The 26,396-nt window shown below is 40.6% G+C and overlaps 1 protein-coding gene across 1 annotated transcript in view; it reads left to right on the top strand.

Annotated features, from left to right (window-relative positions):
• LOC139761972 (uncharacterized) overlaps positions 1–26,396 on the top strand; it is a 41,966-nt gene that overhangs the window by 6,965 nt on the left and 8,605 nt on the right. The window contains exons 2-5 of the mRNA XM_071686707.1: positions 3,665–3,909; positions 9,711–9,925; positions 17,680–17,801; positions 24,542–24,914. Coding sequence (XP_071542808.1) covers positions 3,665–3,909; positions 9,711–9,925; positions 17,680–17,801; positions 24,542–24,914 — 955 coding nt within the window. The remainder of the gene's footprint in view (positions 1–3,664; positions 3,910–9,710; positions 9,926–17,679; positions 17,802–24,541; positions 24,915–26,396) is intronic.

Here is a 26,396-nt window from a genome sequence, read left to right as displayed (position 1 = left end):
AATTACAAGGATTAATGGGATACAGAGCCAGAGCAATAACAGTGTTTTTCTATGGGGGTTGGGAGGTAATCACATGTTTATGTTTGAGGTGTAAAGGAAGAGAAGCAGGGATAATGGGCATCTCAACCAGGGCTGTAACACTTCCCCCATGAAAAAGATTACAGAGATTTTACAATTTTTTTTTTTTTTTTTTTTTTTTTTTTTTATACTTTGTCGCTGTCTCCCCCCCCCCATACACATGTACATACACACGTCCACACACGCAAATATACATACCTACACAGCTTTCCATGGTTTACCCCAGACGCTTCACATGCCTTGCTTCAATCCACTGACAGCACGTCAACCCCTGTATACCACATGACTCCAATTCACTCTATTTCTTGCCCTCCTTTCACCCTCCTGCATGTTCAGGCCCCGATCACACAAAATCTTTTTCACTCCATCTTTCCACCTCCAATTTGGTCTCCCTCTTCTCCTCGTTCCCTCCACCTCCGACACATATATCCTCTTGGTCAATCTCTCCTCACTCATTCTCTCCATGTGCCCAAACCATTTCAAAACACCCTCTTCTGCTCTCTCAACCACGCTCTTATTATTTCCACACATCTCTCTTACCCTTACGTTACTTACTCGATCAAACCACCTCACACCACACATTGTCCTCAAACATCTCATTTCCAGCACATCCATCCTCCTGCGCACATCTCTATCCATAGCCCACGCCTCGCAACCATACAACATTGTTGGAACCACTATTCCCTCAAACATACCCATTTTTGCTTTCCGAGATAATGTTCTCGACTTCCACACATTTTTCAAGGCTCCCAAAATTTTCGCCCCCTCCCCCACCCTATGATCCACTTCCGCTTCCATGGTTCCATCCGCTGACAGATCCACTCCCAGATATCTAAAACACTTCACTTCCTCCAGTTTTTCTCCATTCAAACTCACCTCCCAATTGACTTGACCCTCACCCCTACTGTACCTAATAACCTTGCTCTTATTCACATTTACTCTCAACTTTCTTCTTCCACACACTTTACCAAACTCAGTCACCAGCTTCTGCAGTTTCTCACATGAATCAGCCACCAGCGCTGTATCATCAGCGAACAACAACTGACTCACTTCCCAAGCTCTCTCATCCCCAACAGACTTCATACTTGCCCCTCTTTCCAGGACTCTTGCATTTACCTCCCTTACAACCCCATCCATAAACAAATTAAACAACCATGGAGACATCACACACCCCTGCCACAAACCTACATTCACTGAGAACCAATCACTTTCCTCTCTTCCTACACGTACACATGCCTTACATCCTCGATAAAAACTTTTCACTGCTTCTAACAACTTGCCTCCCACACCATATATTCTTAATACCTTCCACAGAGCATCTCTATCAACTCTATCATATGCCTTCTCCAGATCCATAAATGCTACATACAAATCCATTTGCTTTTCTAAGTATTTCTCACATACATTCTTCAAAGCAAACACCTGATCCACACATCCTCTACCACTTCTGAAACCGCACTGCTCTTCCCCAATCTGATGCTCTGTACATGCCTTCACCCTCTCAATCAATACCCTCCCATATAATTTACCAGGAATACTCAACAAACTTATACCTCTGTAATTTGAGCACTCACTTTTATCCCCTTTGCCTTTGTACAATGGCACTATGCACGCATTCCGCCAATCCTCAGGCACCTCACCATGAGTCATACATACATTAAATAACCTTACCAACCAGTCAACAATACAGTCACCCCCTTTCTTAATAAATTCCACTGCAATACCATCCAAACCTGCTGCCTTGCCGGCTTTCATCTTCCGCAAAGCTTTTACTACCTCTTCTCTGTTTACCAAATCATTTTCCCTAACCCTCTCACTTTGCACACCACCTCGACCAAAACACCCTATATCTGCCACTCTGTCATCAGACACATTCAACAAACCTTCAAAATACTCATTCCATCTCCTTCTCACATCACCGCTACTTGTTATCACCTCCCCATTTACGCCCTTCACTGAAGTTCCCATTTGCTCCCTTGTCTTACGCACTTTATTTACCTCCTTCCAGAACATCTTTTTATTCTCCCTAAAATTTACTGATAGTCTCTCACCCCAACTCTCATTTGCCCTTTTTTTCACCTCTTGCACCTTTCTCTTGACCTCCTGTCTCTTTCTTTTATACTTCTCCCACTCAATTGCATTTTTTCCCTGCAAAAATCGTCCAAATGCCTCTCTCTTCTCTTTCACTAATACTCTTACTTCTTCATCCCACCACTCACTACCCTTTCTAAACAGCCCACCTCCCACTCTTCTCATGCCACAAGCATCTTTTGCGCAATCCATCACTGATTCCCTAAATACATCCCATTCCTCCCCCACTCCCCTTACTTCCATTGTTCTCACCTTTTTCCATTCTGTACACAGTCTCTCCTGGTACTTCCCCACACAGGTCTCCTTCCCAAGCTCACTTACTCTCACCACCTTCTTCACCCCAACATTCACTCCTCTTTTCTGAAAACCCATACTAATCTTCACCTTAGCCTCCACAAGATAATGATCAGACATCCCTCCAGTTGCACCTCTCAGCACATTAACATCCAAAAGTCTCTCTTTTGCACGCCTGTCAATTAACACGTAATCCAATAACGCTCTCTGGCCATCTCTCCTACTTACATAAGTATACTTATGTATATCTCGCTTTTTAAACCAGGTATTCCCAATCATCAGTCCTTTTTCAGCACATAAATCTACAAGCTCTTCACCATTTCCATTTACAACACTGAACACCCCATGCATACCAATTATTCCCTCAACTGCCACATTACTCACCTTTGCATTCAAATCACCCATCACTATAACCCGGTCTCGTGCATCAAAACCGCTAACACACTCATTTAGCTGCTCCCATATTAAAACCATATTAATGAGTTTAGTATATGGAAGGTGGTGAAGTGCTACTACTGAACCTAACAGAAACGTGGTTGATTGGTGGAATTAAGGGTGATACAGATCTATATGGATAGGAAACCATGAGGGCAGATGGAGAGACAGTTAAGCAGGGTGTTGTAGCTGTTTGTCAAAGCAACTACAAAAATTCTCAAAAAAAAAGTGAATTGATAGCATTAAGCATGCTACTGCTATATACTGTTAATGTGGTTGAACAGCACTTAAGCGCTGTTTGCTAGCTCTGCTATTGAGGCAAAATCCCGTTTTAGGTGCTTGTTGATAGTAGTCCACTTCTATGTATCTAAAATGTTCCACTTCTACCAGGTCCTCCCCATTCAGATTCACTCACACAGTCCCATTATATTGCTTTGTTGTAGCATTTTTTACATTTTCGCATCTTCACATTAAGTGTACACTTTCTTCTTTAGAACACTCCCAAACTTTGCTTCCACCTGGCAAATCTGGAGCTTGCCACCAGAGCTGTATTATCCACAGAAGCAGTTGATTTACTTCTCATGCTCCCCTGCCTCCAGAATGTTTGTAATTTAGTCTTTAAAAGTATCTTTGATTTGTTTCAGTTTTTAAAAGTATCTTTTGATTTGTTTTACTTAATGTTTTATTTACTTAAACCTATTATTTGTGATACTATCATTATATATTGTTTAGTGTACTTTATCTTGGAAGTGTATATTTATTACAGGTGTGATGATAAAGAAAATTGTGATAGTACCTCTACAAGTGCAGTCAAGACTCAACCTGAGAATCTTGAAGCATTTTACTCACGTGTGAACTCGTTTCGGCCTGGACTCTGGAATGTGTTAGAAGTCAGTCCTCTACAGTGTGCCAGATGGGGATGGCAGATGTTAGAGAAGGATGTCATCCAGTGTGTTACATGCCAGGAGGTGGTCTGTGCCATTCTTCCAGATCCCAGCGATAGGGATGCCTGTTAGTACTTTTGCATGATTTGGAACATTGTAATTTTGTATAATTTTCTTGCTTTGTAAAGTTCTTATTGCGCTAAGTTTGCTGACACATTCATTATTCTTTTTCAAAGGTTCCTTGTCCTGTGCAAGCAGTTAGTAAGAAAGGCAAATAACATAATTCTTAATGATCTTAATGGGTAAGTGAAAGTGTGAGTTAGGAACAAGTGATAAACACAGGAATGAAGGTATTATAAGTGACAACAGTAAATTGGCCAGCATGATGCCAAATCCAGGTGCTGTAAGTTTTATGGTTTTTCATCTGGAATGTCCTGAGCCAAGGATGTGTATTTTTATTTCCAGTGGAAAGTACTTGTGGCTCTCCTCCTCTAATGAAGAAAGGCTCTTGGAAATCCCTGCCTGCCTCTTATTAGGAAAGATTCTCCCCTTAGTAAAGATCAAAGGCCGTTCTTTCTAAGCTTCTTCTCCCTGAGGTGTATGCAGTGTTTGTAGTGTGAGGACTGATAACCATTTGATTACTAACACTGCTGCATAAACAGAAATATCTATAGGGAAAGATGCTTTTAATTGGATTCTTTTTGTAGGAGTGGCAACCCAAATAGATTTCTTTGTCATCAAAACAGTGTTATTAGTGACAAATCCATCTTCAGTTTTAGATTAGGGACATTTGCAATTGTCTTTCATTAGATGATAATTGTCAGAACCAGATTTATATTTTTTCCTTGATAATTCTTTTGGGAAAAATTTTCACACCAGAGTTTTTGGGTTTAGTGATGCTGGTAAATCCAGAGTGGACAGACAGTCTTAATGCTTGAGCCTCTTTCAACAGTGCCATACTTGTTGCTTGATTTATTTATTCATATTATATATACTTAGTTGCTGTCTCCTGCTTTAGCGAGGTAGCGCAGGGAGACAGATGAAAGGATGGCCCAACCCACCCACATACACATGTATATACATAAATGCTCACACACGCAGATATACATACCTATACATTTCACTGTATATATACATAACATACACGGACATGTACGTATGCACGTGTACACATCCACACTTGCTGCCTTCATCCATTCCCATCGCCACCCCGCCACACATGAAATGGCACCCCCCTCCCCCCGCGTGTGCGCGAGGTAGTGCTAGGAAAGACAACAAAGGCTACATTCGTTCACACTCAATCTCTAGCTGTCATGCATAATGCACCGAAACCACAGCTCCCTTTCCACATCCAGGCCCCACAAAACTTTCCATGGTTTACCCCAGACGCTTCACATGCCCTGGTTCAATCCACTGACAGCATGTCAACCCGGTATACCATATCGTTCCAGTTCGCTCTATTCCTTGCACGCCTTTCACCCTCCTGTATGTTTAGGTCCTGATTGCTCAAAATCTTTTTCACTCCATCCTTCCACCTCCAATTTGGTCTCCCACTTCTCCTCGTTCCCTCCACCTCTGACACATATACCCTCTTTGTCAATCTTTCCTCACTCATTCTCTCCATGTGACCAAACCATTTCAATACACCCTCTCCTCTCTCAGCCACACTTTTTATAACCACACATCTCTTACCCTTTCATTACTTTCTCGATCAAACCACCTCACACTACATATTGCCCTCAAATATTCCAACACATCCACCCTCCTCCACACAACCCTATCTATAGCCCGTGTCTCACGACCATGTTACATTGTTGGAACCACTGTTCATTCAAAACATTCCCATTTTTGTTCTCTGAGATAATGTTCTCGCCTTCCACACATTCTTCAATGCTCCCAGAAATTCGCCCCCTCCCCCACCCTATGACACACTTCCGCTTCCATGGTTCCATCTGCTGCTAAATCCACTCCCAGGTGTCTAAAACTTTTCACTCATTGCTTGATACCTTAGGTTATTTTAGACCACCTCATCCTTTTTGTCAGGAAACCATCCTTGTAGTACTGGATTTTGGGATTTACTTGTATGGATTTTCTTAACCACTTCTGTGGGCAGAAGTTTAGGGAATGGCTTATAGCTACCCCTTGGGATGTGTATGGCCTCACCAGTATTTACATGACTGACAGTCCCTCTGATCCTGAAAACACTATCTTCTCTGAGGCTTTAATTCCAGACTTCCTCAATGATATTTTTGATAATCATTAAGTCAGTCAAGGGATGTGCCAATCCAGAATGCTTTTCAGAGAGCTTTTTTCATCATCAGCCTCCCCTAATTCCCACTTAGAATTTTACTTAGTTTGGAATAAACTGGGCATAAATGGGTGGCTCTATTACGTGTGGGAGCTGGGGCAAATTTTTGGACTACACAAATGTTTCCCAAACAATTTGGTTTTCGTCCTAGGTGTCTCTATATTAAGTAGAGCACATTTTGGAGAGTTGATTTAAGCAGCTAAGCTCAGTGCCATGACAAGACAGCAGCTCATAAAGGTGATATTTTGTTTAAACAAGGTTATCTGTTTTTTAACAGAGATTCTTAGCAACCTTTTCGCCCATAATTTTTCATTACATTAGGCATTTGGACAGATCTGAGGAATTTCCTAAGGTCTATTCCTTGAACAACTCCTCCCACCTCTTTTGGATGGTTTGGATGGATGCTTTGAGTCATGGATAGGGCTTCCTTTCCTCAGAACTTCATGTAAGTCCAAGCTTTTAGAAGGAGGAACAAAAGTCTTTGCATATCAACATGAAGGAGCTGTAGGTTCCATGATTCTTCACTTCCTGAAATGTTTTGAATCCAGCGTGTGGGATTCTATTTCTCATGATTAGCACTGTGATGGTCCATTTCCATATGGACTAAGTGCTGGCAGATCCCTTCCTTTATTAGAGAGAGAAAGAGAGAAAACCCATGCAGCATTAAAAAGCCTGTTTCTTCGGCATTCTATATTCAAAGAATTTGTATGTATGAGGTGATGCCTTATCAAGATTATTATCTAAGGTAACATAAAGGTAATAGATGGAGATGTATTCAGCTTGTTCTTTTTAATAAAGCATTAGCTCATGTTGTGGATCTAAGGCAGATGTCCTGTTGCCAAAATCTCCCCTTATTGTTTGACCAAAGGCAGTTGCAGCAGACACCCTGATCTTGGGCTAGAACCATGAAAACCAAATTTATCTTCATTTTCCAAGGTAAATCTTCTGGGAAGAGTTTTCCAAATCATTTGGTTATAGGATTTGGCGACTCTTGTTGCCGAAAGTGAGAGAGATCCTTTGTGCCAGAAACTTTTTCAGCTCTACAGTTATCTTTAGCTGATACTTCAACTTTTGTAGACCACCTGAGACATGGTTCAGGAGCACATGTAGAAGCTGAATTTTGGTATTTACTCATGGATGTTCTCAAACATTTTTACAGCCTGAGATTTGGAGAGCACTTAAAAGATGGTCCTCTTCATAATATTTATCTGTCTACTCTGGATGATATCACATAGGAACCTCTTCCAGTCTTTCCTTGAAGATTCAAATTCTTAAGTATCAAATTCTTTCTGTTTGGTGTTCTTCAGTGTTTTCCATGTTGAAAACTAAGCTAGTTATACTCCAAGAGTGCCCCACAGGAACTTCTTTCATTGGATTTTGGTTTAAATCTTTATTCTGTAAGGGAAGCTTCTCTGGTCTCTTTACTGAACTCATTTGCATCTTACTGGGAGTTAGTAAGTCCTAGACTTCTTATGATTTGGGCATTTTTGTTTCGTAGCATTAAATTGCTTTTGTGTCTCATGATAAAAGTTTTCTTCTTAATAGCTATAGGTGCTTGGAGAAGTTTTAGTGATATATATTGCACACAGTTTTGAAACAAATTTTCTTATTTTTTTGTAAGTCTTGGGTTGAGGTAAATCCAAGTTTTATGTTTTTTTTTTTTTACATAATTATACGTATGTAAGTTGGAGAGATAGCCAGAGAGCGTTATTGGATTACAATGTTAATTGATAGGTGCGCGAGAGAGACTTTTGGACGTTAAAATGCTGAGAGGTGCAACTAGAGGGATGTCTGATCATTATCTTGTGGAGGCAAAGGTGAAGATATGTAGAGGTTTTCAGAAAAGAAGAGAGAATGTTGGGGTGAAGAGAGTGGTGAGAGTAAGTGATCTTGGGAAGGAGACTTGTGTGAGGAAGTACCAGGAGAGAGTGAGTACAGAATGGAAAAAGGTGAGAACAAAAGACGTAAGGGGAGTGGGGGAGGAATGGGATGTATTTAGGGAAGCAGTGATGGCTTGCACAAAAGATGCTTGTGGCATGAGAAGCGTGGGAGGTGGGCAGATTAGAAAGGGTAGTGAGTGGTGGGATGAAGAAGTAAGATTATTAGTGAAAGAGAAGAGAGAGGCATTTGGACGATTTTTGCTAGGAAATAATGCAAATGAGTGGGAGATGTATAAAAGAAAGAGGCAGGAGGTCAAGAGAAAGGTGCAAAGGGTGAAAAAGAGGGCAAATGAGAGTTGGGGTGAGGGAGTATCATTAAATTTTAGGGAGAATAAAAAGATGCTTTGGAAGGAGGTAAATAAAGTGCGTAAGACAAGGGAACAAATGGGAACATCATTAAAGGGGGGAAATGGGGAGGTGATAACAAGTAGTGGTGATGTGAGAAGGAGGTGGAGTGAGTATTCTGAAGGTTTGTTGAATGTGTTTGATGATAGAGTGCAGATATAGGGTGTTTTGGTCGAGGTGGTGTGCAAAGTGAGAGGGTTAGGGAGAATGATTTGGTAAACAGAGAAGAGGTAGTAAAAGCTTTGCGGAAGATGAAAGCCGGCAAGGCAGTGGGTTTGGATGGTATTGCTGTGGAATTTATTAAAAAAGGGGGTGACTCTGTTGTTGACTAGTTGGTAAGGTTATTTAATGTATGTATGACTCATGGTGAGGTGCCTGATGTTTGGCGGAATGCTTGCATAGTGCCATTGTACAAAGGGAAGGGGGATAAAAGTGAGTGCTCAGATTACAGCGGTAAAAGTTTGTTGAGTATCTCTGGGAAATTATATGGGAGGGTATTGATTGAGAGGGTGAAGGCATGTACAGAGCATCATATTGGGGAAGAGCAGTATGGTTTCAGAAGTGGTAGAGGATGTGTGGATCAGGTGTTTGCTTTGAAGAATATTTGTGAGAAATACTTAGAAAAGCAAATGGATTTGTATGTAGCATTTATGGATGTGGAGAAGGCATATGATAGAGTTGATAGAGATGCTCTGTGGAAGGTATTAAGAATGTATGGTGTGGGAGGCAAGTTGTTAGAAGCAGTGAAAAGTTTTTATTGAGGATGTAAGTCATGTTTGAGTAGGAAGAAAGGAAAGTGATTGGTTCTCACTGAATGTTGGTTTGCAGCAGGGGTGCGTGATGTCTCCATGGTTGTTTAATTTGTTTATGGATAGGGTTGTTAGGAAGGTGAATGCAAGAGTTTTGGAAAGAGGGGCAAGTATGCAGTCTGTTGTGGATGAGAGAGCTTGGGAAGTGCACATGTAGGTGCACATGCCATTACATTTTTACCCTAATGTTGAATGAGACTGAAATTTTATCATACCTTGCATTATTATTTTTTTCTTGCCATGAAATGATATATTCAGAGGAAGTTTAAAAGTTACAGAGGGATAGTAATTAGAAATCGTTCAAAAACTGTTTTTTTTTAATTCACAAAAAATATTTTGTACGTAGCTTGAGAATGAATGATTACAATCAAGGCCATAATTCATTTGTTCTTATTGTTGCCTCACCAAGGCAGGATATGTACTTGGGTATAATAGGGTATAAGAAATTAACTGACAAGTTGTCACTTATACATGTAATTCATATCATGAATGCATGTGATTACTGTTGTATCATTTTCTTTTACAGATACCAGATTTTTACAGCTCCTTAAAAAACGCCTCATTGATGGCCACAAAGAAGCTTGTGGATGGCGTCACAATCCCAGCTCAGAAGAGTTAACACATCCTCCATGTGTTTCCACTCTTGAAGAACTGCGCAACATGGCAAACTCTGCTCGTACTCTTGCCTTTCTCAACTCAGCTTTACCATACATTGATAATAGTGTACTAATGGAGACACTGGTAAGGGAGATTAAGGGTTTGGGTTGTTATTTGCCAGTGAAGTCAGTGATTGATTACAAGAGGAGAATTCTTGAGTGTTTTTAAATTAGTTGATGAGCTCAAAGCCTGGAACACATTTGATTGTTCTGACTTTGAATATGAATATATTCTATCTATCCGTCTATATCTCTGATGCCTGTTCCCTTCTGGGACTCCCTCGGGGTGGTCATGGCAGCAGGATCTCTGTAATCAGCGAACTGCAGTGCAGCTTCATAGCCTTTGGTGCTTCCCCCTTAAAAGGCCATTAGTAGAGGGCAAATCTAGCAGTGTTTGCAGAGGCTTCTACCTAATATTTTTACTTTCTACTACCTAATGTATTTTTCTAATGCTCCTACCTGAATGTTTCTACCTATTACTTCTATTGCTCCTACCATTTTGCCAAAAGGCAAGTCTAGTAGATAGAGCTTACCACAGGAAAATCTAGAGTTATGAAGCACGAGATCCCTGGGGATAGGGGAGAAAGAATACTTCCCACGCATTCCCCGCGTGTCGTAGAAGGCGACTAAAGGGGATGGGAGCGGGGGGCTAGAAACCCTCCCCTCCTTGTATTTTAACTTTCTGAAAGGGGAAACAGAAGAAGGAGTCATAAGGGGAGTGCTCATCCTCCTCAGAGGCTCAGATTGGGGTGTGTAAATGTGTGTGGATGTAACCAAGATGAGAAAAAGATGAGATAGGTAGTATATTTGAGGAAAGGAACCTGGATGTTTTGGCTCTGAGTGAAACGAAGCTCATGGGTAAAGGGGAAGATAGGTTTGGGAATGTCTTGGGAGTAAAGTCAGGGGTTGGTGAGAGGACAAGAGTAAAGGAAGGAGTAGCACTACTCCTAAAACAGGAGTTGTGGGAGTATGTTATAGAGTGTAAGAAAGTAAACTCTAGATTGATATGGGTAAAACTGAAAGTGGATGGTGGGAGATGGGTGATTATTGGTGCCTATGCACCTGGTTATGAGAAGAAAGATCATGAGAGGCATGTGTTTTGAGAGCAGCTGTGTTAGCAGCTTTGATGCATGAGACCAGGTTATAGTGATGGGTTATTTGAATGCAAAGGTGAGTAATCTGGCAGTTGAGGGTATAATTAGTGTACATGGGGTGTTTAGTGTTGTAAATGGAAATGGTGAAGAGCTTGTAGATTTGTGTGCTGAAAAAGGACTGGTGATTGGGAATACCTGGTTTAAAAAGAGAGACATACATAAGTATATATATGTAAGTAGGAGAGATGACCAGAGAGCATTATTGAATCACGTGTTAATTGATAGGTGCGTGAAAGAGAGACTTTGGGATGTTAATATTTCACAGGTTACAGCCTGTAACAAAAGTATGGTGTTTGCTATAGGGTGGCAGTGTGCATGGAAAGATGTGATGTCAAGAGAAGGGGTGGGTTTAGCACCACAGGTGCAACAATGCGCTCTGGTGAGTAAGCATTCTTTATTATGGGAATGTAGATACTATATTTTGGTGGTGCTTTGCTTAGGATAAAGTAAGAGCATGTTATTGTGTCCTGTCCACTGTTTCATGTTGAAATATAACCTGTGGTCCTTGTTAGGTTTCGGCAATGCCTACAGCATGGAAAGGTTTGCTGCTGCATGGTAAGAAACATAATGTATGTGAGCTCATCTTATGATTTTAATAAGTAGGGTTTAATAAGAGATTATGAATTAGTAACATATAAAGCACATCTGATAAACTGTTAGAATGTGTCTTAATAGCAAAATGTCGGCTGGTCAGATAATGGACATTTTCATTTTCCTATCTATTATTTATGTTGTTAGCATTGACTATGATGGCTTTGGGTATATTGAGTAAATTATTTTAAAGCTTATCTCCAAGGCAAAGTATTAGATGCAATTCCTTTTTAATCTTATCAACTAATACCTAGCTTGATATCCGTATAAAGCACTCATGATGACTCCGAGCCGGTATTTGGCTGACCATACAGTGATAATGAAAACAGAATCTTACTATCACCACACTTACACGACATTCCAAGAAAAAGCATGCCATTGGCCTCATTGCTCCTGCTGTCTTATATTGTATTATGCTCTAATTGAATCCCGACCACATGTTCAGCATTACATGAAGCCAATGAAGTCTGCATGAGTATAACATCCATGAGAAATGAGCTTCAGCAAACAGTGTACTTGAGTTGCCCACTGCCAGTGGCATATAAAGGTTGGAGCACTAAAGGCTAAGAAGCAGCACTGGAGTTCACTAGTTATGGAGACTTGCCATGGCCACCCCTTTGAGGGAGTTCTAACTAGAAAGGGCTTCAGAGATATAGATAGATAGAGAGAAATGAATAACCACACATGAATACCCATTCCTACAGGGTGCAGCAATACATACTGTAAGATTTTTAAGGTAAAACTTTAGGAAATTATTAATCTGTGGTATTATGTGGAGTGAATATTAAATTGTATCTTATTAGGAGGTAAGGGGAGTGGGGGATGAATGGGATGTATTTAGGGAAGCAGTGATGGCTTGCACAAAAGATGCTTGTGGCATGAGAAGCGTGGGAGGTGGGTTGATTAGAAAGGGTAGTGAGTGGTGGGATGAAGAAGTAAGATTATTAGTGAAAGAGAAGAGAGAGGCATTTGTACGGGTTTGCAGGGAAAAAATGCAAATGAGTGGGAGATGTATAAAAGAAAGAGGCAGGAGGTCAAGAGAAAGGTGCAAGAGGTGAAAAAGAGGGCAAATGAGAGTTGGGGTGAGAGAGTATTATTAAATTTAGGGAGAATAAAAAGATGTTCTGGAAGGAGGTAAATAAAGTGCATAAGACAAGGGAGCAAATGGGAACTTCAGTGAAGGGAGCTAATGGGGAGGTGATAACAAGTAGTGGTGATGTGAGAAGGAGATGGAGTGAGTATTTTGAAGGTTTGTTGAAAGTGTTTGATGATAGAATGGCAGATATAGGGTGTTTTGGTCGAGGTGGTGTGCAGAGTGAGAGGGTTAGGGAAAATGATTTGGTAAACAGAGAAGAGATAGTAAAAGCTTTGCGGAAGATGAAAGCCGGCAAGGCAGCAGGTTTGGATGGTATTGCAGTGGAATTTATTAAAAAAGGGGGTGACTGTATTGTTGACTGGTTGGTAAGGTTATTTAATGCATGTATGATTCATGGTGAGGTGCCTGAGGATTGGCGGAATGCTTGCATAGTGCCATTGTACAAAGGCAAAGGGGATAAGAGTGAGTGCTCAAATTACAGAGGTATAAGTTTGTTGAGTATTCCTGGTAAATTATATGGGGGGGTATTGATTGAGAGGGTGAAGGCATGTACAGAGCATCAGATTGGGGAAGAGCAGTGTGGTTTCAGAAGTGGTAGAGGATGTGTGGATCAGGTGTTTGCTTTGAAGAATGTATGTGAGAAATACTTAGAAAAACAAATGGATTTGTATGTATCATTTATGGATTTGGAGAAGGCATATGATAGAGTTGATAGAGATGCTCTGTGGAAGGTACTAAGAATATATGGTGTGGGAGGCAAGTTGTTAGAAGCAGTGAAAAGTTTTTATCGAGGATGTAAGGCATGTGTACGTGTAGGAAGAGAGGAAAGTGATTGGTTCCCAGTGAATGTAGGTTTGCGGCAGGGGTGTGTGATGTCTCCATGGTTGTTTAATTTGTTTATAGATGGGGTTGTTAGGGAGGTGAATGCAAGAGTTTTGGAAAGAGGGGCAAGTATGCAGTCTCTTGGGGATTAGAGAGCTTGGGAAGTGAGTCAGTTGTTGTTCGCTGATGATACATCGCTGGTGGCGAATTCGTGTGAGAAACTGCAGAAGCTGGTGACTGAGTTTGGTAAAGTGTGTGAAAGAAGAAAGTTAAGAGTAAATGTGAATAAGAGCAAGGTTGTTAGGTACAGTAGGGTTGAGGGTCAAGTCAATTGGGAGGTAAGTTTGAATGGAGAAAAACTGGAGGAAGTAAAGTGTTTTAGATATGTGGTAGTGGGTCTGGCAGCAGATGGAACCATGGAAGCGGAAGTGAATCATAGGGTGGGGGAGGGGGCGAAAATCCTGGGAGCCTTGAAGAATGTGTGGAAGTCGAGAACATTATCTCGGAAAGCAAAAATGGGTATGTTTGAAGGAATAGTGGTTCCAACAATGTTGTATGGTTGCGAGGCATGGGCTATGGATAGAGTTGTGCGCAGGAGGGTGGATGTGCTGGAAGTGAGATGTTTAAGGACAATGTGTGGTGTGAAGTGGTTTGATCGAGTAAGTAATGTAAGGGTAAGAGAGATGTGTGGAAATAAAAAGAGCATGGTTGAGAGAGCAGAAGAGGGTGTTTTGAAATGGTTTGGGCACATGGAAAGAATGAGTGAGGAAAGATTGACCAAGAGGATATATGTGTTGGAGGTGGAGGGAACGAGGAGAAGTTGGAGACCAAATTGGTGGTGGAAAGATGGAGTGAAAAAGATTTTGAGTGATCGGGGCCTGAACATGCAGGAGGGTGAAAGGAGGGCAAGGAATAGAGTGAATTGGATCGATGTGGTATACCGGGGTTGACGTGCTGTCAGTGGATTGAATCAGGGCATGTGAAGCGTCTAGGGTATACCATGGAAAGTTGTGTGGGGCCTGGATGTGGAAAGGGAGCTGTGGTTTCGGGCATTATTGCGTGACAGCTGGAGACTGAGTGTGAACGAATGGGGCCTTTGTTGTCTTTTCCTAGTGTTACCTTGCACACATGAGGGGGGAGGGGGATGGTATTCCATGTGTGGCGAGGTGGCGATGGGAATGAATAGGGGCAGACAGTGTTGGGTATATATGTATGTGTCTGTGTGTGTATATATATGTGTACATATATGGGGGTGGTTTGTGCCATTTCTTTCGTCTGTTTCCTAGCGCTACCTCGCAAACGCGGGAGACAGTGACAAATTCATACTGTCTGCCTTTATTCATTCCCATCGCTACCCCACCACACATGAAATAACATCTTTCTCCTCCTGCATGTGTGCGAGGTAGCGCTAGGAAAAGACAACAAAGGCCACATTCGTTCACACTCAGTCTGTAGCTGTCATGTATAATGCACCGGAACCACAGCTCCCTTTCCACATCCAGGCCGCACAGAACTTTCCATGGTTTACCCCAGATGCCTCACATGCCCTGGTTCAATCTATTGACAGCACATCGACCCTGGTATACCTTGCATGCCTTTCACCCTCCTGCATGTTCAGGCCTCGATCACTCAAAATCTTTTTCACTCCATCTTTCCACCTCCAATTTGGTCTCCCACTTCTCCTCGTTCCCTCCACCTCTGAAACATATATCCTCTTTGTTAATCTTTCCTCACTCATTCTTTCCATGTGACCAAACCATTTCAAAACATCCTCTTCTGCTCTCTCAACCACACTCTTTTTATTACCACACATCTCTCTTACCCTATTATTACTTACTCGATCAACCCACCTCACACCACATATTGTTCTTACACATCTCTTTTCCAGCACATCCACCCTCCTCCGCACAACTCTATCTATAGCCCACGTCTTGAAACCATATAACATTGTTGGAACCACTATTCCTTCAAACATACCCATTTTTGCTTTCCGAGATAATGTTCTCGACTTCCACACATTCTTCAACGCTCCCAGGACTCTCGCCTTCTCCCCACCCTATGATTCACTTCCGCTTCCATGGTTCCATCCTCTGCCAAATCCGCTACCAGATATCTAAAACACTTTACTTCCTCCAGTTTTTCTCCATTCAAACTTACCTCCCAATTGACTTGTCCCTCAACCCTACTGTACCTAATAACCTTGCTCTTATTCACATTTACTCTCAGCTTTCTTCTTTCACACACTTTACCAAACTCAGTCACCAGCTTCTGCAGTTTCACACACGAATTAGCCACCAGCGCTGTATCATCAGCAAACAACAACTGACTCACTTCCCAAGCTCTCTCATCAACAACAGACTGCATGCTTGCCTCTCTTTCCAAAACTCTTGCATTCACCTCCCTAACAACCCCATCCATAAACAAATTAAACAACCATGGAGACATCACACACCCCTGCCGCAAACCAACATTTACTGAGAACCAATCACTTTCCTCCCTACACGTACACATGCCTTACATCCTCGATAAAAACTTTTCACTGCTTCTAACAACTTGCCTCCCACACCATATATTCTTAATACCTTCCACAGAGCATCTCTACCAACTCTATCATATGCCTTCTCCAGATCCATAAATGCTACATACAAATCCATTTGCTTTTCTAAGTATTTTTCACATACATTCTTCAAAGCAAACACCTAATCCACACATCCTCTACCACTTCTGAAACCACACTGCTCTTCCCCAATCTGATGCTCTGTACATGCCTTCGCCCTCTTAATCAATACCCTCCCATATAATTTACCAGGAATACTCAACAAACTTATACCTCTGTAATTTGAGCACTCACTTTTATCCCCTTTGCCTTTGTACAATGGCACTATGCAAGCATTCTGCCAATCCTCGGGCTCCTCACCATGAGTCATACATACATTAAATAACCTTACCAACCAGTCAACAATACAGTCACCCCCTTTTTAATAAATTCTACAGCAATACCATCCTAACCCGCTGCCTTGCCGGCTTTCACCTTCCGCAAAGCTTTTACTACCTCTTCTCTGTTTACCAAATCATTCTCCCTCACCCTCTATTTTTGCACACCACCTTGACCAAAACACCCTATATCTGTCACTCTATCATCAAACACATTGAACAAACCTTCAAAAAACTCTCTCCATCTCCTCACATCACCACTACTTGTTATCACTTCCCCATTAGCCTCTTTCACTGAAGTTCCCATTTGCTCCCTTGTCTTATGCACTTTATTTACCTCCTTCCAAAACATCTTTTTATTCTCCCTGAAATTTAATGATACTCTCTCACCCCAACTCTCATTTGCCCTCTTTTTCACCTCTTGCACCTTTCTCTTGACCTCTTGCTTCTTTCTTTTATACATCTCCCACTCATTTGCATTATTTCCCTGCAAAAATCGTCCAAGTGGGGTGGCGACAGGACTGAATAAGGGCAGACAGCATGAATTAATGTACATGTGTATATATGTATATGTCTGTGTGTGTATATATATGTATACTTTGAGATGTATAGGTATGTATATGTGCGTGTCTGGATGTGTATGTTTATACATGTGTATGTGGGTGGGTTGGGCCATTCTTTCGTCTGCGTTACCTCGCTAATGCAGGAGACAGCGACAAAGTTTATGGTAATAATAATAAAAATTATTTTTTATTTTACAGTATTTCTTTTACTATTCGCCATTTCCTGTGTTAGCGAGGTAGCGTTAAGAACAGGGGACTGGGCCTTTGAGGGAATATCCTCACCTGGCCCCCTTCTCTATTCCCTCTTTTGGAAAATTAGAAAAACTTTGAACAAAGTTTAAAGACCTCAGTTTTGTCCATATCATGAGTTACAGTTTTTAAGTCACCTGATCTTTGAAGAATTTTGTCAGGTGTCAGTTCTTATATGCAGTCCCTGTCTATTCTCTTGCACAAAATGAAATATAAATGGGAATTTTGAACACAGCTACCCTTGATTTCTGCATTTTTGGAGGCATAGATGAGTTTTTCTGAATTAGAATATAATTTCGTTAATTTACAGTTACACTTCTTTACTTCATGGCAAGTAATGATTTTCCATTATGCTGTAGCTATATAAGTGATCAGTTCTCTTTGGAGGAAGAAATGATTTTCATTTCAAGATTGTCCTTTTTTCTTCCAGGAAGTCGATGAAGAGCTCATTAAGGGAGTGTTTACATGCAGTAGCACAGATGAAGACGTTAAGAAATCATCTGTTCTTTTAGTTCTTTGTGGATGGTCCCGTGGTCAAGGAGCATATCTCAGGTATTTTTGTTTGCAAGTAGTTCAAACACTTATCAGTTCATTCTCAGCAGGATCTCGTTTAAAACTGTATCCCTAAAGTTATTCAGAAATAGACCAAAACATCATTGATGATTTGTTTGTTTGTACTGCTATAACTTTGTGAGACCTTTGCAACAAGGGTTGAAAATGTCCATCTTAATGATAATTGTTCTTCAGGTAAGAAGTAATCCTATGTAGGGGACTGTTACTATAAAGTAAGTTTAGATGTAAGGCAGGCAAGGCTTCGATACCACTTAAGAGGAATCTGCTGAATATTTGAAAACTCAGTATTTTTCTTAAGATGTTCCCTGCTAAATTAGAGGCGTGTGTAATGTGGCATTTTGTCAAACATGGTGGGAAATACATTATATTTGCTTTTAAGTGACAGAGCAGTTGAATTTTACAATGAGTGTATATTATTCATAAATAAGGCTGGTTATTATTATTTTTTTTTTTTTTTTTTTTTTGCATTGTCGCTGTCTCCCGCGTTTGCGAGGTAGCGCAAGGAAACAGACGAAAGAAATGGCCCAACCCACCCCCATACACATGTATATACATACGTCCACACACGCAAATATACATACCTACACAGCTTTCCATGGTTTACCCCAGACGCTTCACATGCCCTGATTCAATCCACTGACAGCACGTCAACCCCGGTATACCACATCGATCCAATTCACTCTATTTCTTGCCCTCCTTTCACCCTCCTGCATGTTCAGGCCCCGATCACACAAAATCTTTTTCACTCCATCTTTCCACCTCCAATTTGGTCTCCCACTTCTCCTCGTTCCCTCCACCTCTGACACATATATCCTCTTGGTCAGTCTTTCCTCACTCATTCTCTCCATGTGCCCAAACCATTTCAAAACACCCTCTTCTGCTCTCTCAACCACGCTCTTTTTATTTCCACACATCTCTCTTACCCTTACGTTACTTACTCGATCAAACCACCTCACACCACACACTGTCCTCAAACATCTCATTTCCAGCACATCCATCCTCCTGCGCACAACTCTATCCATAGCCCACGCCTCGCAACCATACAGCATTGTTGGAACCACTATTCCTTCAAACATACCCATTTTTGCTTTCGGAGATAATGTTCTCGACTTCCACACATTCTTCAAGGCTCCCAGGATTTTCGCCCCCTCCCCCACCCTATGATCCACTTCCGCTTCCATGGTTCCATCCGCTGACAGATCCACTCCCAGATATCTAAAACACTTTACTTCCTCCAGTTTTTCTCCATTCAAACTTACCTCCCAATTTACTTGACCCTCAACCCTACTGTACCTAATTACCTTGCTCTTATTCACATTTACTCTTAACTTTCTTCTTTCACACCCTTTACCAAACTCAGTCACCAGCTTCTGCAGCTTCTCACATGAATCAGCCACCAGTGCTGTATCATCAGCGAACAACAACTGACTCACTTCCCAAGCTCTCTCATCCACAACAGACTTCATACTTGCTCCTCTTTCCAAAACTCTTGCATTTACCTCCCTAACAACCCCATCCATAAACAAATTAAACAACCATGGAGACATCACACACCCCTGCCGCAAACCTACATTCACTGAGAACCAATCACTTTCCTCTCTTCCTGCACGTACACATGCCTTACATCCTCGATAAAAACTTTTCACTGCTTCTAACAACTTGCCTCCCACACCATATGTTCTTAATACCTTCCACAGAGCATCTCTATCAACTCTATCATATGCCTTCTCCAGATCCATAAATGCTACATACAAATCCATTTGCTTTTCTAAGTATTTCTCACATACATTCTTCAAAGCAAACACCTGATCCACACATCCTCTACCACTTCTGAAACCACACTGCTCTTCCCCAATCTGATGCTCTGTACATGCCTTCACCCTCTCAATCAATACCCTCCCATATAATTTACCAGGAATACTCAACAAGCTTATACCTCTGTAATTTGAGCACTCACTCTTATCCCCTTTGCCTTTGTATAATGGCACTATGCACGCATTCCGCCAATCCTCAGGCACCTCACCATGAGTCATACATACATTAAATAACCTTACCAACCAGTCAATAATACAGTCACCCCCTTTTTTAATAAATTCCACTGCAATACCATCCAAACCTGCTGCCTTGCCGGCTTTCATCTTCCACAAAGCTTTTACTACCTCTTCTCTGTTTACCAAATCATTTTCCCTAACCCTCTCACTTTGCACACCACCTCGACCAAAACACCCTATATCTGCCACTCTATCATCAAACACATTCAACAAACCTTCAAAATACTCACTCCATCTCCCTCTCATATCACCACTACTTGTTATCACCTCCCCATTTGCGCCCTTCACTGAAGTTCCCATTTGCTCCCTTGTCTTACGCACTTTATTTACCTCCTTCCAGAACATCTTTTTATTCTCCCTAAAATTTAATGATACTCTCTCACCCCAACTCTCATTTGCCCTCTTTTTCACCTCTTGCACCTTTCTCTTGACCTCCTGTCTCTTTCTTTTATACATCTCCCACTCAATTTCATTTTTTCCCTGCAAAAATTGTCCAAATGCCTCTCTCTTCACTTTCACTTATAATCTTACTTCTTCATCCCACCACTCACTACCCTTTCTAATCAACCCACCTCCCACTCTTCTCATGCCACAAGCATCTTTTGCGCAATCCATCACTGATTCCTTAAATACATCCCATTCCTCCCCCACTCCCCTTACTTCCATTGTTCTCACCTTTTTCTATTCTGTATTATTATTATTATTATTATTATTATTATTATTATTATTATTATTATTATTATTATTTTGCTTTGTTGCTGTCTCCCGCATCAGCGAGGTAGCGCAAGGAAGCAGACGAAAGAATGGCCCAACCCACCCACATACACATGTATATACATACACGTCCACACACGCAAATATACATACCTATACATCTCAACGTATACATATATATAAACACACACAGACTTATACATATATACACATGTACATGATTCATACTGTCTGCCTTCATTCATTCCCATCGTCACCCTGCCACACATGAAATAACAACCCCCTCCCCCCTCATGTGCGCGAGGTAGCGCTAAGAAGACAACAAAGGCCCCATTCGTTCACACTCAGTCTGTAGCTGTCATGTAATAATGCACCAAAACCACAGTTCCCTTTCCACATCCAGGCCCCACCGAACTTTCCATGGTTTACCCCAGATGCTTCACATGCCCTGATTCAATCCATTGACAGCACATCGACCCTGGTATACCACATCGTTCCAATTCACTCTATTCCTTGCACGCCTTTCACCCTCCTGCATGTTCAGGCCCTGATCGCTCAAAATCTTTTTCACTCCATCTTTCCACCTCCAAGATTGGTATTACACTTAAAGAATTTACCTCTAAAGTGTAAAAGTGTACAATTTTTGGCTATATTTGGCCTCAGGAACATCCTTCCTTAGTGTCCAGCAGTAATCTGCCAATGTAAAGGGGCTCCACTTTTCTTGCTGCTGCTTTTCCATATCCAAAATCTCTCGGTGAAATCTTTTGCTATGCTTATCACTGACTGCCCCAAGTTTTTTCAGGAAAAAGTCTAAGTGCGAGCCCAAAAGTGAATTTTTAGACTTGTATTGCACCCCAGAATTTTCTGGGAAGTCAGATCTTTTACAACATCACAGTAGTTTTCTGATTTGTGATTCCCCCAAAAATCTTTGTGAACTCTCTAAAATGACAGCCATGCAGTTTTTCAACTTCATTTAGCTCTTCTTCAAACTTTTCATCTTGACGCAGTTCCCTGATCTGTGGTCCTACAAAAATACCATCCTTGGTTTTTGCATCACTGATTCTGAGGAATTTATTCCTCAAATATGTGAATCCATTGCAGGCTTTATCCATACCTTTGACGAAGTTCATCACCAACATGAGCTTAATGTGCAAAGGAGGCAGATAAATTTTCTTAGGATCAACAAGAAGATGATTGATGCCATTCTTATTCAGTGGAGTCAGTGATGTTTATTTTGAGTCAGTGATGTTCATTTTGGCCTCAATTTTTTTGTGTAATGATTTTTCTTGTCCTGGCTGTCCCACTTACAGAGGAAACAACAGAACATCATGTAACCAAGTTGCATTTCGAGTAAAGGTATAACAACCTGTAGGTCACCACATACATTCCACTTAAAGTCCTCATGCTTAATTTTTCTTAAAAGAAGCTTCATGTTATCTTATGATTCTTTCATGTCAGCTGCTTGAGCCAGAGGAATGGAGGGAAACTTATTTCCGTTGTGGAGTAGAATCACTCTCAAGCTTTTTATTAGTCAGTAAATAAGCACCACTCATCTATGTTATATTCGTGGCCAAGTGCCTCTATCTTCAAGGGAGAAAAATTCTTTGAAAACAAACATGGTGATCACGCTATAAGCAAACTTTAGTTTCATTCTGGAGAAGAGCCCAACCCTTTAATTTGGAACTCAGAACTTCAGCTTGCTTCCTAGACAAATTTAAATTGCTGACAAGATCATTAAGATCCTGACTCAACAAACGTGGTTCACTTGTAGAACAACTTGCTTCGAATATTGGATCCATATTTTCCTCTACTTGGCCTTCTTTCTCATCACCAGACTCATCATCACTCTGTCATTTTTCTTGGAGGCTCTGGCATGGTTAATTCCTGACTGTAAGATACTGGACTTATAGCAGATGGTAAATTAGGATATTTAACAGTAGGCTTGGATTTTGATGTTATCCCATTTATATTTGTCAGGCAGATGTGGCAATCCAAATCATGATCTTTAGGTTCTCTCCAAACCATAGAAATGGCATGTGGCATGAACCTTTTGCCCATGCTTTGAGAAGCCTGATGCATGTGACCAACAAATATGGGGAAGGGGCAACTTTTATCCTGGTCTCCTACTTTACAACGAAAGTAGTTCTCAGAGCATTTTTCAATGAGGGATGTGAGAGAACATTTTTGTAATATGAATGTCAGTTCACCACAGATGTAGCAGAAAGAATTTGGATTATTTACAAAGTTTCTCAGCATTATGATGAACAGTAGCCTGTTAAGGGTGAGGCATGTAAGGCTAAGAAGAGACACTGGAGTTCACTAGTTATGGAGACTCTATTGCCATGGCCATCCCTTTGAGGGAGTTCCAGAATGGAACAGTTATCAGAGATATGAATAGATAGATAGATAGTTTTAGCTATTTGTATAATGTGAATTTTCCAAGATAGGTCAGATGTTACATTGATGCCAAGTATTTTCATAGAGGTGGAATTACAGATCCTTGAAAGAGACAGGAAAGTTGTGAGAGGTTTTAAAGAGAAAAATGGGTGAAAATTGTTTGAAATATCCTGTCCAAGTCTTACTTTATGGAAATTTTGTCAGGACAAGATGCAAAACAGATGAGGAAAGATGGAGCAGATTTGAAGAAAGTGAAGAAATACATTTATGAGTCATCATTTTATGAGATTTGCTTGTTGAAAAGGGGTGTCTGTGTTGTTGACTGGTTGGTAAGGTTATTTAATGTATGTATGACTCATGGTGAGGTGCCTGAGGATTGGCATTCTAGAATGCTTGCATAGTGCCCTTGTACAAAGGCAAAGGGGATAAGGGTGAGTGCTCAAATTATAGAGGTATAAGTTTGTTGAGTATCCTGGGAAATTATATGGGAGGGTATTGATTGAGAGGGTGAAGGCATGTACAAGCATCAGATTTGGGAAGAGCAGTGTGGTATGGTCCATTTGCAGTTGTAGTCACTCCAAGGGATCTAAAACACTCCACTTCCTCCACTACACTCTAAATTACCTCACCCTTTTCATTGCTAAATCTGATAACCTTGCTTTTTATATTTATTTATTATTATTATTATACATAATCTCTATTTCCTGCATTGTTTCCTGCATCAGCGAGGTAGTGCCAGGAAACAAACAAAGAATGGCCCATCCACTCATTTACATATACATATATTCAAAGCTACTCTTATCTTTCTTCTTTTCACACACTCTGCTAGTCTCAGAAACTACCTTTTTTTTTGCAGTTTCTCACTCAAATATGCCACCACTGCCATATCATCAGCAAACAATTTACTCACCACCACCAGACTGCATGCTCGCTGCTCTCTCCAACACGCATTTATCTCCTGCACTACCCCACCCATAAACATCTTAAACAGCATGATGACATCACACACCCTTGCCATAGACATACTTTCACTTGAACCACTCTCTCACCTTTCTACCCACTTTCTTAGTCAAACTCTTCACTGCTTCAAGGAGCTTTCCTCCCACACCATATTTTCATAGCACCTTTGAACATGCATACATATTGTACTTTGATAGATCATTGTAAGTTTTAGAGCATTTTGTGAATTTTGTGTTTTTATTTGTTACATTGTTAGATAGTAATACATTAGCTGCTTATACTAGGTGTGGAAAAATTAGTTGTATCAACAAATATATACAAGGGAAGAGGAGTGAGAAGCTAGAGAGGAGTAATGAAGCTAAAGTAGACTAAAGAAAACAAAGGAAGGATGTGAAGAAGCGAAGCTTTAAAATGGTCATCATTGAAGGACAGTCATTTCTTTAAGAATGTGTAATGCCATCATGAACAAATATAGTGTAAATGTTGCCTGTCAGTGGGAGAAAATATTCGTTTAGTTTTGGCTGAGTTTTATGTAAAAGTATAATTAATATCAGCAGATTTCCTACTTTCATATTAAGGAATATTCATCTTTAACAGATGTAGAGTATGCAGAAGGTCAGTTGGGCTCTGGAGCTTTTTCACCCGAGCTGATGAACTTCAAAATGACAAAGGAACTGCATCTGTTTCGGATGAACCACATCAACCAAAGGAAAAGAAATCCAGTCAAGAAAGTGATGATGAAGATCCTTCATCTAAATGGTGTAAACGTTTGAGGGCAAAGCGTGTTAATGAACTCGGAAACGAAGAGGTAGGAAACAGACAAGATGAGGTAGTTGGGAGTAAGAGACAAAAGAAACGAGAAAGAAGCAGAAAAAGTGACAGCATTCGAGTAGATGAACCACTTAAAGAGAGAAAAGAGGAGCCATCATTGCTAATTATTGGGTCATCACCATCAACACAGCTTAAAAAGGTATTACTTGAATTATTTCCTTTTAACTGTTGTGCGATGCTTATTAGAACAAGATAAAGTTGGAATAACTGTTATTGGTAGGCTTAGCTGATTGCCCAGCAATTCATTTAGATGGAAAGGTACTAACAAATGGAAAGGTAATTTAGACCAAAATTAGATTAGATTTATGTGTTAGGTGTGAAGGGTGTGGATGTTGAGAAAAAGAAAGAAGAGTGTTTGAATTTGATGGAAAAGACTGTAACTAGATATGAGTGAAAAGTGTAAGAAACAAATGGAAAACTATATAAAAGCTAATGTAAGTGGCAGCACCTGAGATATTTATATTTCAAAAAAAATTATTTCATTAGGAGAAATGAGAATGGGGAGACCTGAATTTTTCTCATTTTAAGCTAAATACATAGTAGCTCATATTTTCTCACTAGGGTCAGAAAGTCTTGCAAGATTGATAGAATCATTAGGATCCCTGGGATTAGAATGCTCAAACCCCATTCCATACAGTAGGGTGTGGTGCTGGCATATCTGGTGTGATTTCTCCTGGCTACACTTTAAGAAGGTTGGATGTGGAGGTCTGGTTATTTTGTTTCCCAATCAATAAATATCCATGGGAGAAAACCAGGTTTCTACACACGCAATACTGTCCATGAGGAAATATCATGTCTGAAAAATTGAGCATTTTGTAAGTACTTTCTGCCATATGTACAGCAACAGTTTTCCCCCTCTCTTTGGCTTTACTTTACAACTTATGATGTACTTGGATAAGCAGACAGAGTCATCATGACACACATTAATGTTTATATCATTTGTACAAAATAACAGTTTGCTCACAGCCCATACTGTTATGAAAAATTTTTCAATGAAACATTAATTCTTTCTTTCATACTATTCGCCTTTTCCTGCATTAGCGAGGTAGTGTTAAGGACAGAGGACTGGGCCTTTGAGGGAATATCCTCTCCTGGCCCCCTTCTCTGTTCCTTCTTTTGGAAAATTAGAAAAAAAAAAGAGAGGGGAGGCTTTCCAGCCACCCGCTCCCTCCCCTTTTAGCCACCTTCTACGACACGCAGGGAATACGTGGGAAGTATTCTTTCTCCCCTATCTCCAGGGATAAACATTAATTATGATAAAATACTTATCATACAAGATGTAACATGGTAATAAGATTATAATTTCTTGTAGGCCATGCATCTGCATTTTTTAGCAGATTATGGTGAAACATCTACAAAATTTCTGCACATTAGGATAGTGAAAGTCATGGATGGTTTATACTTCTGAAGTTTTGTATTCAGTTATAAGAATAACTTTGAAATTGTAAGGTTAAATACATTCTCTAAACATCTTGAAACTGAGATTCTTAGTATTAAAAAGGAAACATGTAACTAAGGATTTACAAGTTGAGGATTCTTTTGTTTGTTGAAACAAGCAGAAGGGGTATTTTGTCATGCAGTAAATAATATTGTTCATTGATTCCTTTCTTTAGATATGGCT

This window comes from Panulirus ornatus, chromosome 42 (genome assembly GCF_036320965.1).
Source record: "Panulirus ornatus isolate Po-2019 chromosome 42, ASM3632096v1, whole genome shotgun sequence".
In the NCBI taxonomy this organism is placed as follows: Eukaryota; Metazoa; Arthropoda; class Malacostraca; order Decapoda; family Palinuridae; genus Panulirus; species Panulirus ornatus.
Note: the sequence above shows the minus strand (reverse complement) of the source record. Positions and strands in the feature narration are given on the sequence as shown.